We start from the raw sequence: 16,833 nt of genomic DNA on the forward strand, positions 1-16,833 counted from the left end.
TCATCTATTATCTGCGGTCTAGTTGTGAATCTCTAAATGAGTAGATAACATGTGACATGAGCCTTCTTGCATGTCAAAAAGAGAATTCCGTGGAGTGATTCAATTGGTTCTTGTAATCTTTTTGCTCGTTGTTATTTAATCTGATGTTCTGCCTGGAACGAAATTCTATTGAGGTTGTCTTTGCGAAGAGTTTAGCATGACAGTGCACACAATCTTCCTGCACAGTGAAACTCGGGAGTTCCAGTATTCTACACGCTTCCTGCATGGAAAAACTTAGCCTCCAGTAGGCACATGCGACGAGGCCGCCCAGCACTTTCATCCATACAACCGGTGAAATCGTTTGTGAAATCTAAGCCACTCAAAAATGCATCAAACAATATTAGAGCAACGATCCAATAAAAGACTGACGCTTGCTTGAACGCAACTGTTATGTTTAGGAGGTTCCTAGTAGGAAAGAAAACATCACAACGGTTCTTGAACTAGAATTAGTAGTGACTCCACGAACTCTGTGCTCTTCTTGATCTCCAGCCTCAGATTGCGCCGAAGCCGCCGTACTTGAGGTTGGCATTCGCATACACGATCTTGAAGTACATGACGAAAGAGGTCAACCAGGCCCACGAAGAACTCCATCTTGTCCACGATGTCGGCCGAGAGCGGCACCATTGGGTCAGGGTACTCCGAGATATTGCCATCCTTGAAGAAGGTCCTGCGGACGAGCTTGATACCCTGAATGCAGTTGACCAGGGCATCCGCCCTCATGTACCCCTCCCTGGCCTGCTCCTCCAAAACAAGGAAAGCTTGCCCGGCTACGCCCAGTTCCTGCCACAGAAGATTCATCGTCACAGGTTAGTTTTTCTTCAACAACAACACATACAAGGTCAGATAGGAACAGAACTGTAAACTGCTATCGAGTCTACCTTGACTACGTCCGGATGGACATCCTCCTTGGCCAACATGAACTCAACCATGGGCGTGCACTTCTTTGCAGTACTGAAGGCTTCGTCCAGCAGCGGGCTCGTCAGGGTGGGGTTGGCCACGAACGCAATTGGGCGCTGCGAAACCTTGAATATCTCCATCTCCAATCGGAACGCCAACACCGTGGCTTGAAAATCAGAGCACCCAGTTGTTTGGTTAGTATTTTCAAACTAGAACGGAGTACCGACAGCTGAACCTGAACATAGATGGGAAAATAAGAAAACAACAAACGAACATAATCTAGGCCAAGAAACAATGAGATTCTTCCTCAAGAAAAAGATGTAATCTTTATCCAGTACTTGCATAGTTGTGTTCAAAATCATAGGTAAACGCGAAAGAGTTTGATTAGTTGTTTCAGACAAGAACAAACGCCCACGGGTTAATTTTTGTGAACAGCTAGGTACTTGCAGTCTGTCCAAATTTCAAAATCAGACAGCTGGCATACTGATGAAAGTGGGAGTAAACAATAGTCTCATAAACTGGGCTAAGATCTGTTTAGCACACAATTGAGACAAGATCCAAAACGATGGAGAAAACAAACTGGGCCAAAATTTGGCCCATTGAGAGGGCCTCTCCACCGATTTACACTAGGCTGCTAGATGAACGAAACTCTCAACTTCTAGATTGGCACAACACCACATAACCAAGCAAGAATGCAAGATGCAACACGGCGACGAAACGAAGCGCGATGGTGGATAGTAGGTGTGGGTACCTCACGGTCGGGGGACGCTGGGCCGTCGTTGCTTCCTCTCGGCACGGCACCCGCAGCGGCCACCACCATCACCAACCGACGACTCTTGGTCTTGGAGGCCAGGAAGGTCGTCGGGATCCCCAGCGCCAGCGTGTTGCCATGACGAGGCGGTGCTCCGATAGAGATGAGGCCGTAGCGGGTGAAGCAACCGGCCGGGGACGACACGGCGGCAGGCTGAAACTCAGAGAAACCAGTTGTTTGATTAGTCCATTGAAACTAGAACGAAAAGCAGGCAGTTGAACTTGAATATGGATGGAAAAAGAGAAACAGCAAAAAGAACATATACCGCGCCAGGATTTGGTTTAGAAATCGTTCTTGTGAGAAAAGATGTAACCTTTACGCAATCAGGGTGGGGTTGGCCACGAACGCAATTGGGCGCTGCGAAACCTTGAATATCTCCATCTCCAATCCGAACGCCGACACCGGCCTGAAAATCAGAGCACCCAGTTGTTTGGTTAGTAGTTTCAAACTAGAACGGAGTACCGACAGCTGAACCTGAACATAGATGGAAAATAAGAAAACAACAAAGGAACATAATCTAGGCCAAGAAACAATGAGATTCTTCCGTAAGAAAAAGATGTAATCTTTATCCAGTACTTGCATAGTTGTGTTCAAAATTATAGGTAAACGTGAAAGAGTTTGATTAGTTGTTTCAGACAAGAACAAACGCCCACAGGTTAATTTTTGTGAACAACTAGGTACTTGCAGTCTGTCCAAATTCCAAAATCAGACAGCTGGCACACTGATGAAAGTGAGAGTAAACAACAGTCTCATAAACTGGGCCAAGATCTGTTTAGCACACAACTAAGACAAGATCCAAAACGATGGAGAAAACAAACTGGGCCAAAATTCGGCCCAATAGGCTGCTAGATGAACGAAACTCTCAACTTCTAGATAAGCACAACACCACATAACCAAGCAAGAATGCAAGATGCAACACGGCGACAAAACGAAGCGCAATATCGGATAGTAGGTGTGAGTACCTTGCGGTCGGGGGACACTGGGCCATCGTCGCTTCCTCCCGGAACGGCACCCGCAGCGGCCACCACCACTGCCAACCGATGACTCTTGGTCTTGGAGGCCAGGAAGGTCGTGGGGATCCCCAGCGCCAGCGTGTTGCCATGACGAGGCGGTGCTCCGGTAGAGATGAGGTCGTAGTGGGTGAAGCAACCGGCCGGGGATGACACGGCGGCAGGCTGAAACTCAGAGAAACCAGTTGTTTGATTAGTCCTTTGAAACTAGAACGAAAAGCAGACAGTTGAACCTGAATATGGATGGAAACAGAGAAATAGCAAAAAGAACATATACCGCGCCAGGATTTTGTTCAGAAATCGTTCTTGTGAGAAAAGATGTAACGTTTACGCAATCAGGGTGGGGTTGGCCACGAACGCAATTGGGCGCTGCGAAACCTTGAATATCTCCATCTCCAATCGAAACACCGACACCGGCTTGAAAATCAGAGCACCTAGTTGTTTTGTTAGTAGTTTCAAACTAGAACGGAGTACCGACAGCTGAACCTGAACATAGATGGGAAATTAGAAAATAGCAAAAGAACATAATCTAGGCCAAGAAATAATGAGATTCTTCCTTAAGAAAAAGATGTAATCTTTATCCAGTATTTGCATAGTTGTGTTCAAAATCATACGTAAATGTGAAAGAGTTTGATTAGTTGTTTCAGACAAGAATAAACGCCCACGGGTTGATTTTTGTGAACAGCTAGGTACTTGGAGTCTGTCCAAATTCCAAAATCAGACAGCTGACACACTGGTGAAAGTGAGAGTAAACAACAGTCTCATAAACTGGGCCAAGATCTGTTTAGCATACAACTGAAACAAGATCCAAAACGATGGAGAAAACAAACTGGGCCAAAATTCAGCCCATTCAGGGGGCCTCTCCACCAATTTACACTAGGCTGCTAGATGAACGAAACTCTCAACTTCTAGATCGGCACAAGACCACATAACCAAGCAAGAATGCAAGATGCAACATGGCGATGAAACGAAGCGCAATGGCGGATAGTAGGTGTGAGTACCTCGCGGTCGGGGGACACTGGGCCGTCGTCGCTTCCTCCCAGCATGGCACCTGCAGCGGCCACCACCACCGCCAACCGACGATTCTTGGTCTTGGAGGCCAGGAAGGTCGTGGGGATCCCCAGCGCCAGCGTGTTGCCATGACGAGGCGGTGCTCCGGTAGAGATGAGGCCGTAGCAGGTGAAGCAACCGGCCGGGGACGACACGGCGTCGGGCTAAAACTCAGAGAAACCAGTTGTTTGATTAGTCCTTTGAAACTAGAACGAAAAACAGACAGTTGAACCTGAATATGGATGGAAAAAGAGAAACAGCAAAAAGAACATATACCGCGCCAGGATTTTGTTCAGAAATCGTTCTTCTGAGAAAAGATGTAATCTTTACGCAATCAGGGTGGGGTTGGCCACGAACACAATTGGGCGTTGCGAAACCTTGAATATCTCCATCTCCAATCGGAACGCCGACACTGGCCTGAAAATCAGAGCACCTAGTTGTTTGGTTAGTAGTTTCAAACTAGAACGGAGTACCGACAGCTGAACCTGAACATAGATGGGAAATAAGAAAACAACAAACGAACATAATCTAGGCCAAGAAACAATGAGATTCTTCCTCAAGAAAAAGATGTAATCTTTATCCAGTACTTGCATAGTTGTGTTCAAAATCATAGGTAAACGTGAAAGAGTTTGATTAGTTGTTTCAGACAAGAACAAACGCCCACGGGTTAATTTTCGTGAACAGCTAGGTACTTGCAGTTTGTCCAAATTTAAAAATCAGACAGCTGGCATACTGATGAAAGTGGGAGTAAACAACAATCTCATAAACTGGACTCAGATCTGTTTAGCACACAATTGAGACAAGATCCAAAACGATGGACAAAACAAACTGGGCCAAAATTTGGCCCACAGAGGGGGCCTCTCCACCGATTTACACTAGGCTGCTAGATGAACGAAACTCTCAACTTCTAGATTAGCACAACACCACATAACCAAGCAAGAATGCAAGATGCAACACGGCGACGAAACAAAGCGCGATGGTGGATAGTAGGTGTGGGTACCTCACGGTCGGGGGACGCTGGGCCGTCGTCGCTTCCTCCCGGCACGGCACCCGCATCGGCCACCACCACTGCCAACCGACGACTCTTGGTCTTGGAGGCCAGGAAGGTCGTCGGGATCCCCAACGCCAGCGTGTTGCCATGACGAGGCGGTGCTCCGGTAGAGATGAGGCCGTAGCGGGTGAAGCAACCGGCCCGGGACGACACGGCGGCAGGCTGAAACTCAGAGAAACCAGTTGTTTGATTAGTCCTTTGAAAGTAGAACGAAAAGCAGGCAGTTGAACCGGAGTATGGATGGAAAAAGAGAAACAGCAAAAAGAACATATACCGCGCCAGGATTTTGTTCAGAAATCGTTCTTGTGAGAAAAGATGTAACCTTTACGCAATCAGGGTGGGGTTGGCCACGAACGCAATTGGGCGCTGCGAAACCTTGAATATCTCCATCTCCAATCAGAACGCCGACACCGGCCTGAAAATCAGAGCACCCAGTTGTTTGGTTAGTAGTTTCAAACTAGAACGGAGTACCGACAGCTGAACCTGAACATAGATGGAAAATAAGAAAACAACAAAGGAACATAATCTAGGCCAAGAAACAATGAGATTCTTCCGTAAGAAAAAGATGTAATCTTTATCCAGTACTTGCATAGTTGTGTTCAAAATCATAGGTAAACGTGAAAGAGTTTGATTAGTTGTTTCAGACAAGAACAAACGCCCACAGGTTAATTTTTGTGAACAACTAGGTACTTGCAGTCTGTCCAAATTCCAAAATCAGACAGCTGGCACACTGATGAAAGTGAGAGTAAACAACAGTCTCATAAACTGGGCCAAGATCTGTTTAGCACACAACTAAGACAAGATCCAAAACGATGGAGAAAACAAACTGGGCCAAAATTCGGCCCAGTAGGCTGCTAGATGAACGAAACTCTCAACTTCTAGATACGCACAACACCACATAACCTAGCAAGAATGCAAGATGCAACACGGCGACAAAACGAAGCGCAATGGCGGATAGTAGGTGTGAGTACCTTGCGGTCGGGGGACACTGGGCCATCGTAGCTTCCTCCCGGCACGGCACCCGCAGCGGCCACCACCACTGCCAACCGACGACTCTTGGTCTTGGAGGCCAGGAAGGTCGTGGGGATCCCCAGCACCAGCGTGTTGCCATGACGAGGCGGTGCTCCGGTAGAGATGAGGTCGTAGTGGGTGAAGCAACCGGCCGGGGATGACACGGCGGCGGGCTGAAACTCAGAGAAACCAGTTGTTTGATTAGTCCTTTGAAACTAGAACGAAAAGCAGACAGTTGAACCTGAATATGGATGGAAACAGAGAAATAGCAAAAAGAACATATACTGCGCCAGGATTTTGTTCAGAAATCGTTCTTGTGAGAAAAGATGTAACCTATACGCAATCAAGGTGGGGTTGGCCACGAACGCAATTGGGCGCTGCGAAACCTTTAATATCTCCATTTCCAATCGAAACGCCGACACCAGCTTGAAAATCAGAGCACCTAGTTGTTTGGTTAGTAGTTTCAAACTAGAACGGAGTACCGACAGCTGAACCTGAACATAGATGGGAAATTAGAAAATAGCAAAAGAACATAATCTAGGCCAAGAAATAATGAGATTCTTCCTTAAGAAAAAGATGTAATCTTTATCCAGTACTTGCATAGTTGTGTTCAAAATCATACGTAAATGCAAAAGAGTTTGATTAGTTGTTTCAGACAAGAATAAACGCCCATGGGTTAATTTTTGTGAACAGCTAGGTACTTGTAGTCTGTCCAAATTCCAAAATCAGACAGCTGACACACTGGTGAAAGTGAGAGTAAACACCAGTCTCATAAACTGGGCCAAGATCTGTTTAGCATACAACTGAGACAAGATCCAAAACGATGGAGAAAACAAACTGGGCCAAAATTTAGCCCATTCTGGGGGCCTCTCCACCGATTTACACTAGGCTGCTAGATGAACGAAATTGTCAACTTCTAGATCGGCACAACACCACATTACCAAGCAAGAATGCAAGATGCAACATGGCGATGAAACGAAGCGCAATGGCGGATAGTAGGTGTGAGTACCTCGCGGTCGGGGGACACTGGGCCGTCGTCGCTTCCTCCCAGCACGGCACCCGCAGCGGCCACCACCACCGCCAACCGACGACTCTTGGTCTTGGAGGCCAGGAAGGTCGTGGGGATCCCCAGCGCCAGCGTGTTGCCATGACGAGGCGGTGCTCCGGTAGAGATGAGGCCGTAGCAGGTGAAGCAACCGGCCGGGGACGACACGGCGTCGGGCTGAAACTCAGAGAAACCAGTTGTTTGATTAGTCCTTTGAAACTAGAACGAAAAACAGACAGTTGAACCTCAATATGGATGGAAAAAGAGAAACAGCAAAAAGAACATATACCGCGCCAGGATTTTGTTCAGAAATCGTTCTTGTGAGAAAAGATGTAATCTTTACGCAATCAGGGTGGGGTTGGCCACGAACGCAATTGGGCGCTGCGAAACCTTGAATATCTCCATCTCCAATCCGAACGCCGACACTGGCCTGAAAATCAGAGCACCTAGTTGTTTGGTTAGTAGTTTCAAACTAGAACGGAGTACGGACAACTGAACCTGAACATAGATGGGAAATAAGAAAACACCAAACGAACATAATCTAGGCCAAGAAACAATGAGATTCTTCCGTAAGAAAAAGATGTAATCTTTATCCAGTACTTGCATAGTTGTGTTCAAAATCATAGGTAAACGCGAAAGAGTTTGATTAGTTGTTTCAGACAAGGACAAACGCCCACAGGTTAATTTTTGTGAACAGCTAGGTACTTGCAGTCTGTCCAAATTTCAAAATCAGACAGCTGGCATACTGATGAAAGTGGGAGTAAACAACAGTCTCATAAACTGGGCTCAGATCTGTTTAGCACACAATTGAGACAAGATCCAAAACGATGGAGAAAAGAAACTGGGCCAAAATTTGGCCCATTGAGGGGGCCTCTCCACCGATTTACATTAGGCTGCTAGATGAACGAAACTCTCAACTTCTAGATTGGCACAACACCACATAACCAAGCAAGAATGCAAGATGCAACACGGCGACGAAACGAAGCGCGATGGTGGATAGTAGGTGTGGGTACCTCACGGTCGGGGGACACTGGGCCATCGTAGCTTCCTCCCGGCACGGCACCCGCAGCGGCCACCACCACTGCCAACCGACGACTCTTGGTCTTGGAGGCCAGGAAGGTCGTGGGGATCCCCAGCACCAGCGTGTTGCCATGACGAGGCGGTGCTCCGGTAGAGATGAGGTCGTAGTGGGTGAAGCAACCGGCCGGGGATGACACGGCGGCGGGCTGAAACTCAGAGAAACCAGTTGTTTGATTAGTCCTTTGAAACTAGAACGAAAAGCAGACATTTGAACCTGGATATGGATGGAAACAGAGAAATAGCAAAAAGAACATATACCGCGCCAGGATTTTGTTCAGAAATCGTTCTTGTGAGAAAAGATGTAACCTTTACGCAATCAGGGTGGGGTTGGCCACGAACGCAATTGGGCGCTGCGAAACCTTGAATATCTCCATCTCCAATCGAAACGCCGACACCGGCCTGAAAATCAGAGCACCCAGTTGTTTGGTTAGTAGTTTCAAACTAGAACGGAGTACCGACAGCTGAACCTGAACATAGATGGAAAATAAGAAAACAGCAAAAGAACATAATCTAGGCCAAGAAATAATGAGATTCTTCCTTAAGAAAAAGATGTAATCTTTATCCAGTACTTGCATAGTTGTGTTCAAAATCATACGTAAATGCAAAAGAGTGTCGGGATAGCTCCGCCCGTGGCCGCCTCCGCCTCTCGGGATGGCTCCGCCCGCGGCCACCTCCGCCTGTCGGGATAGCTCCGCCCGCGGCCGCCTCCGCCTCTCGGGATGGCTCCGCCCGCGGCCACCTCCGCTCGTCGGGATAGCTCCGCCCGCGCTGGGGATGGCTCCACCTGACAGGAGAAAACGGCGCTGACGGGAGAAAAGTGGGACGCCCCCGTTCGCTCATTTTGGAGGGACGGGGGTGTCCCGCATCTGGAGGGAATATCCCCTTGTGGGGATGGACTCATCCCTAGTGTCTCTGAACCAAATAGTGGGATGAAGTGGGATCGTCCCGTCCCATCCCACTTTATCCCTGGAACCAAACATACAATTAGGGGGCGCAGATTCACAGGTTTTCTTTACACACAAGAAACATATAGCTGGCCAGGTGCCTTAGGCTGCGTATGGATCATGGAGTGCTAAAATTTAGCGAGTGCTAAAGTTTAACACTTCCACCCATTACCACTCCATTCGGAGACATGATTAATGGGTGGAACTAAGGTTTATAAACTGTCATTTTACTCCTTGTCTTGGCATCTCAAACCCCCCCCCTCACCCCACAAAAAAAACTTTGCCAAGCCACTGGCACCCATAAGCAGGTCCCACCCCCCCAAAAAAAACTTTGCCAAGCCACATAAGCAGGTCTCTCCTAGGGAATGCTTTTACACCTTTTTAAGTGGGGTAAAGGTTAGTGCTCCCATTAGCACTCACCATTAGTACTCAAGTTTGGATGTGCTAGTGCTCAATTTTAACACTTTTACCCGTTAACACTTGGATCAAACAAGGTATTCTTCCTTTTTTTGTAAATAGAATTTTTGAACACGGAAAACCCAGCTACCAACCAAACATAATTGGCAAAATACTTGTTTAACTAATACTGTCAACGTAGATTGATTCCAACTACTTTTCCACATTATAAATTGGAAAAGCACACCTCCAAGTCTCGTTGACCGGTCGATGTAGATATTGTTTTGTTTCCATCGTCAGGCAACACGTCCCACGGATGCACGAGGACGTGCTAGAGATGCTCCATGCATTGCATCGTTGAATAATTGTACCAAAACTCACTTCAATGCAAGAATCACGTAGTGCTGCTTTTGCCATACTCAAACAAAATAGAGTTTGTCTCAACACTCACCAGTGAGCACCAAACTCTGAGAAACATCTTTGCAAGCTTACTGGGGGCAGGCCCGATATTGCATAACCTCATGGGTGCTTTGGCCTGCGCAAAAGGGAAAGGACAGAGCCTATATGTATAGAAGCAAACAATATACCCTATGATCTCATACATCTTGGAATTGTTTTTGAGGACACTGCTTTGCAGAAAAACTTCAAGTTAATTCCAGCATGTGCATGAGCGACTGTTTTGAGTTTCTTTCGTCCTGTGACACGACGGCTTCTCAAGTCCCAAGCTCCCCAGTACCTGTACATGGATGAATGGGTGTTTGAAGTGGCTACTCATGCATGCTGCATGCATGTAGAATCATACCCCATCAAGGTGCGCCGTGCACGCACCACGCGAGGGAGACGGAGCAATGCTGCCCTTCGATCCCCATGCTGCATATATAAACTTATAAAGGAACACGGTACACGTACGTACCTGCATAATAACAGCACAAGGGTTTCAACGAGTCGGTCGTCGGCGAGCACATGGTCTTGCCTTTCGATCCCCATGCCACATGTAGCACACACCAGTTCTAGTGTTCTGCTAGGTCTCTATATGCTTCCTCAGCCGGCCACCAAACCAAACCAATTGCTCATGTCCTAGCACAAACGGAACGGCTACACCACAGCAGCGCACACGACCTTCGATCGGCAGGCAAGGGTGGCGACGGAAGGCTGCCATTTTCTGTTTCTCTAGATTCGAATGCTTTGTGGTGTCACCACCACAAAGCATCCCACCCTACTTCCGTTGTTGAGCTCGGCACAGCGGCGGCCCGAGCTCTAGTGGCGTGCTCCAGCCGCGCCGGCGTTCCGCCCTTCTCCCCGCGGTGGCAGCCTGTCGGCGGCGACCTTGGAGGTAGAGAGAGACGGGGGCAGGCTAGCGAGTGGCGAGGCAGAGAGGAGAGAGGGAACGGATAAGAGTGGAGTCCACTCAACATGGAAAGATGTGCTATCGACTTACGTCAGGTTGAGCGCCATGCTTTCTCTCTCTTCGTTTCTCTTGCCTCCACGTAGGATGAAAAATGGCGTGGATCCTAATATGGTAACCATTACGGGTGCCCTAGGACTTGTAATGGTACTTGGTAATAGTTGTTACTTCCGTGTTCCGTTCATTTTCGACTTGCTTTTAACTATACAGCAGGAGGCATGGGCATCATCCGGCCCATGCATCCAACATTCCAGCTTCCCTAGCGTCGTGTCGTTTGTTCTCCGTAGGACCGTAGCACACTTGACGTGCGCCGCGCATTGCCGCTTCTACCGGTGTACGGCGCAGAGCGCGCCCCGGCCGGGATTGTTTCTCCTTGGAGCGCAAGGCTCCGTGTGGCCGGATGCCAACTCCCAAACGGCCTCCCAGTCCCCGGCCATCGCACGAGGCAGCGACAGCTGCACATGCGCAGGAGCTTATCTGATCCTCTGCAAAGGAAGGAGCTCTTTCTCTTGACCATCTCGCGATTCTCAAAGGTCAGCGCTGGACCCCCATCTCCTCTGAAAAGCAATCAGGAAAAAGTAACCTGCAGGGAGGGTGATTGGAAATTAAAAGCCTCCATCTCCATGGATCGGGAGGAGTTTTGCTCTCGCATTATATTTGGCATTGGGATCCTTCGTTTTCATATATCTAAAGGACAAAAAAAACAAATAATATCTACAGTTTGATAGGGTTTTACTAAAAAAAAAGGCAAATCTTTGGCAACCCTCCCTTTTTTTTCAGATGTAGGGAAATGAGGGGGCAACAACCCGCCGGACGCTACGATCAGCCCGCACGAGAGGTTAGCTTGGTTGCCTGCGCGCCCATGGCCAGTTCGAGGAAGGAAGCAGCTGCCTCCGGCTCTCAGCAGTAGACCATGGCCAAACGTTGCAACCAGCGCCGATCGTGCAGTTCGTGCTCTCGTGCATGTGCCTCTTCCGTCGGTTCTCTCCTTGCCATGCGACAGCCCCTGGACCCTGGTGGCTGGTGCACAGACTGCTCATCTTGTCGAGTGTTGCCTGTCTCTCAGCCAGAAATCAGATGCCTGCAGGTGCAGGGAACGGGAGAATCTGGACCAGGACCACCTCGCAAGGCCAGCCACCACCGGACGTCACCACCTGAACGGCTGAACGTTTCTCTCTTTTTTTTCTTTCTTCTTTTGAACGGGTCACGGCTCACGTACGGGTCACCTGATCAAACGTTTGAATGGAAAAATGAAGTGCTTATTTTTTTTAAAAAAATTGAAGTGCAACCTCATGGTTTCTTTTGCACCAATTGCCGCACACACCACTGCACCAGTAACACCGATCCGGTCGGTGCACTCGGACTCGGTGAACCTGGAACTAACGTTACGTGTTGCAAAACTAATGGACTATTCATTCATTTTTACTAGTACTCCTTCCGTTAAGTAAATTAATTTATTTTTGAACTAACTACTCGTCGTAAACGTCATATATATAAGGACGGAGGGAGGTAGTACTTGACCGCCACGTTCGTTTAGAGGAAGAAGCACGTAGGTTGCGTGACAAAATCGATCGTGGAAACAAATCAAGTCAGACCAGCATAGCCAAACAAACGTGTCATCATGCTCCGGAGGCCGGGCCGGGATTCTTGGCATGGAGCACCTCGGCTGACCGGCCGGCCGGATCGCAACTTCCAACTCCAACCGCCTCTGCGGCTCTGCCCATGGCTGCTCTGCCTTTGAGCCGACAGCCGCAGAGAGCCCAAGCTTACGGAAGGAATCGGCATCCAACAATGTGCGTGCCCAGGCCCACCCCCATGCGCGCGCCGTTCCATCGAACGCGTAGTATGCCCGAGTGCCTAGTGCAATTTTTGTCACAGCATCTTGGTTGGTTCCTGTCCAAACTATTTTAGGATTCAGTTCAAGAATAAAAAAAATGTTCTTATGCACAAATGCAACCTAAACGAATATTGGCTCGGAATTTACGAACTGACCAATTTTTTATCTAGAACAAATTTAGGATAAGGAAAGAGCACTACATGACTTCGATCACGGAGCTACTATCATGCCGCGCATCGGTGTATCTCTTCTTGTGCATGCGGGCGCGCAGATCGCCGGAGCCGAGCGGCCGGCGGGTGCTGGTTGGGGCCTGGCTCTTCACCGATCCTTTCCATCATGGCGTGCGCCGCCGATAGCAGGGGCCAGTGGGACACGTCCAACGTCCAGCAGCTGCCGTGGGGCCAGTGGTCACAGACAACGCTGCATGCAGACGGCCTGCCCGCCTGGGGTTGCTGCATGCAGCGCCTGCAGCAGAAATTTCGCCGCGGAGCGTGGTGCTGCCTGCTGGCTGCTGCGCCTTTGTCCTCGCTGGTGACTCGGTGAGGATTGCTCTCGCTACGCGCCCATGCGCAGGCAGGCAACATAAGCGTGCATACCATTGAACCTATTGCAAGTAATTAGTGTGGAGAACAAACAGGTAGAGGCTCTTAGGTTGTGTTTAGTTGCCTAGCTTAGATTCAGCTTGGGTAAGAGTACTTAGCCATGGCCAAGGTTAGCCTCTGTGGCGGGGAAATGAGTTTTGTGTTTGGTTTGCTGGCTTAGTTCAGCCTGATCTTCAAAAATCATTTTTAGTTATTTTTGTAACCAATTCACAAGCTTTCCTCAACCACAAGAAACATAACTGGCTAGTGTCTTGTTTTCTTATTATTATTTTTAAAAAGAATGTATGAACACACAAAAAAAACTCAATTACCGACCAGACATAATTAATTTGCCACATCATAAATTGCAAAAGCACAAGCCAAATCACCCATGAGACTATGCAATAACTGCATCACCCATAAGACCCATAACTGTCGGTTGGCAAAATGGCAAGGGACACATGGGATATAGAAACACATAAACTTGCATGTGTTAAGTGGAAGGAGACATGCAAACGAGTGTCGGAAAAAAAAACCCACTAATACGGTTTTTGCAATTTTCTCTTAACTTCAGCATAAGCATAGTAAGGCGTTGCAATGTTAGCTATCCTACCCAACAAGCTCACAAACGCGATTATCAATTGCCACTACTCTCTTAAGTCTTCGAGCCATCAGATTCCTCTTCACTTGAAGCCCTTGCAGCACGCCTCCCCTTGCTACCTGCAGAAAGTTGGGCATTGTCAAGTTATTATCATCGACACAACAGGACGGTGTTTCGTCTAGCAATGTTTTCATGCCAAACGGCGGAGAAAGAGTATTTACCTGGGATATAGCCTAGCACCTTTTCGCGCCTGGTGAGCATTTGCGAAACAAATAATACTGTAAGTGCCATTGCCTTCTCCATTGTAGGCCTCAGAAGCTGCAATACCCAAATTAAATGTAAGATTACAACACAACACAAAAGGGGGAGCCACTACTACAGAAAAGCAAATTGTAGTCCTTAAGGAGACTGTGTAGAAGCAAACAATATACCCTACTACCTTATACATCTTGGAATTGTTTTTGAGTACTGCCCTAAATTGGTCTTCCAAATTTTTAATATTCTGCTCAAACTCGGGCCAACTGTTGTCTGTGTCCTCGACTAATGAATTGTAGTTCCACGAGCCATATTCAGCAGAGTCAACACTTTCAATAGCATCCTTAACTAAGATGTGGGCTATTGCGGCCACACCCCTAAAAGCACCAAGAAGAGAGAATACAGAGTCATCATCAAATTTCCTATGATATGTGTCCTCTGCCAATTTAACAAAGATGGACACATACATCGTGAGGGTCTGCATTTGAAACGAGAAAGTTATTGCACATTTACGCAGTACAATTTAAGAACTATCCACACATGAAACATAGTAATGAGTTACCTGCTTTGTTGTATGTAAATAAGTTTCAGCTTGCTTATCATGTCTTAAAGTTGCATTGTCCTGAGATTATCTCAAAATGAAACAATTAGTGTAACACTTGATATGCACAAATTAGAACAAATCATTTTGAGAAAAAAAAATCAATGCGGTTACCATGACTCTGGAAGCCAACTTCACAGCTTTTGTAGCTACCATGCAAAGATGCAGCGATAACGCTGTAGCTTCCATGTCCTGCAATAATTCCGACAAAAGTGAGTCAAGTTTATCAGCGTGTTCCTAGTTCCTAAGCATCTTTTCCATTACCAATTATTGTGCTAAATATTCGACATCCCTATGACATAAGGATAGGGAAACTATGAAAATATAGTCATCACCTTACTATTGGAGTTTTTTTCCTGCTAGGAATAATAAATCTCATTACAGTTTTACTAAATAAATATTTTAGGAAGGGGACTCACAAAGATGTTAGTGTTCCAATAGGTTATTTTCTTCCAATATCCGCAAATTGTTTCAATCTCCTCGCGGAACGACATATCCTTTGGAAACAAATAGATCAAATACAAGCATCAGTAAAAAAAGATATAAGATATAATGATTCTGCCACAAAATAGAAGTAATACGGACCTTATCAAATTCACAGTTCTTCTTTAATTCCTCTGCAAAGTTTTTGAATTGCTCGTCGGTCTGAATTAAAAAACATCAGCAAATAAAAATCCACATAAAACAATATATATGATCCAATAACTAGTCAACTTTTGTATATTTCTAGTGTGTATAAAAGTCGTATAGAAACTGCATTTTACTGATTTTACAAACAATTGATAGAAATTATAGAAAGTATACTTTCAATGTTTTTTAATGCTAATACGTCCTTAAAAAGCAGAGAGAGCATGTTATTGCACTGTAGTTTTTTCCTTTTTTCGATAGGCATCTGCCCAGAGAAAACTTAATAAAAACACATTTGATTGGATGGCTAGGTTACCCACTTACAAATTAACACACAATTAAAGACATCTACTCTGCTAACTAACTCTACTAAACCCCTTTACTAACCAAACTAACTCTACTAACATGCTTGCCGCGGCTGCACCTTCGCCGTCACCGACCAAACCACCACACAATGCATACGCGCCTCTGGCGAGATGATCGATGACTCACGATGCAACCAAGGATGGCCGAAGCGAGACACCAAGCCAATAGCTCCTAAAGCGATAAGGTATTCTAGACAGCGCCTCCAGAAAGGATGCAACGTCGGCGGCGGCGAACCCGCCTAGGATCTGGGCAAAGTTTCCTCCGAAGACTCCCACCAGAGGAAGGCCACTGCATTCGCTCCCGCCAAGACCGTCATCGCCGCAAACAAACCTCGCCGCACAAGACCTGCAAAAAGCCACCCACGCCAGGGAGGCCGGTGTGCATCTAGCTGAAACTATACACACTGAAATCTTCTCCAATCCAAGTCGAGTACTACAATTTGACCTCATCTGCCGAGAACGGATAACTTAAATTCCAACAGTGACATTATAAAAAAACTGTGATAAGTGAGGGTCAATGGCATGTAATGTAACCAAGAAGATGAGTGCATTAATTGCGGTTGGGAATGTCACTACACGAATATGTTTTAATAATCTATGGGGTGTTTGGATACCCTTGCTAAACTTTAGCAGCTAAAGTTTAGCAAAGTTTAGCAATAAATTTGTCAAACCTAAACTTTGCTAAATTATGGTTGCTAAACTTTATCCCTTTAGCAATTTGGTTGCTAAATTTGGTGCTGGACACCCTTTGCTCCTCATTATTGCTTGTGTGGACCCCCTCTCCCCCCCTCGCATTAAATAAGGACAGACAAGTCTTTCTATACCTTATTAAATGTTGTTTAGCCCATGGATCCAAACAACCATGGCTAAAGTTTAGCAACTCAAGTTTAGCAAAGTTTAGCTGCTAAAGTTTAGCAAACGGATCCAAACAGGCCCTATATATTTGCAAAAGAATTCAATGCAAGTGTGTAGGCATTCACAGCACTGTGGGCCAGCAGAGATCGGATCATGGCAAAACTATCATAGATTGAAACACATACTATGCAGCCGAGAGTGATAAGACGGGCAATTGAAGTCGTGTTACCAAGTGCTTGCCGCACGGCTCCAGGGCCAATCGGGGTCGCCTCTTTGAACACCGATTCCGTGACGGTGGCGCAGCCGGGGAGCCGCCGCCCTGCCTGCCAACCCGTGGCTGACGAGCGAGGTGCTTGCCTGCCGTCCGAACGC

The 16,833-nt window shown here is 47.0% G+C and overlaps 1 protein-coding gene across 1 annotated transcript; it reads right to left on the reverse strand.

Annotated features, from left to right (window-relative positions):
* Positions 1–410: 410 nt before the first annotated feature.
* On the reverse strand, positions 411–1,004 carry LOC111257842. Its single transcript, XM_022828022.1, has 2 exons — positions 918–1,004; positions 411–819 (listed from the first exon to the last, which is right to left on the reverse strand). The coding sequence occupies exons 1-2, from the start codon at positions 966–968 to the stop codon at positions 463–465; spliced, it is 408 nt and encodes a 135-aa protein (XP_022683757.1). The 5' UTR covers positions 969–1,004; the 3' UTR covers positions 411–462.
* Between the last annotated feature and the right edge of the window lie 15,829 nt (positions 1,005–16,833).

Source organism: Setaria italica, chromosome VII, assembly GCF_000263155.2.
Source record: "Setaria italica strain Yugu1 chromosome VII, Setaria_italica_v2.0, whole genome shotgun sequence".
Taxonomy (NCBI): domain Eukaryota; kingdom Viridiplantae; phylum Streptophyta; class Magnoliopsida; order Poales; family Poaceae; genus Setaria; species Setaria italica.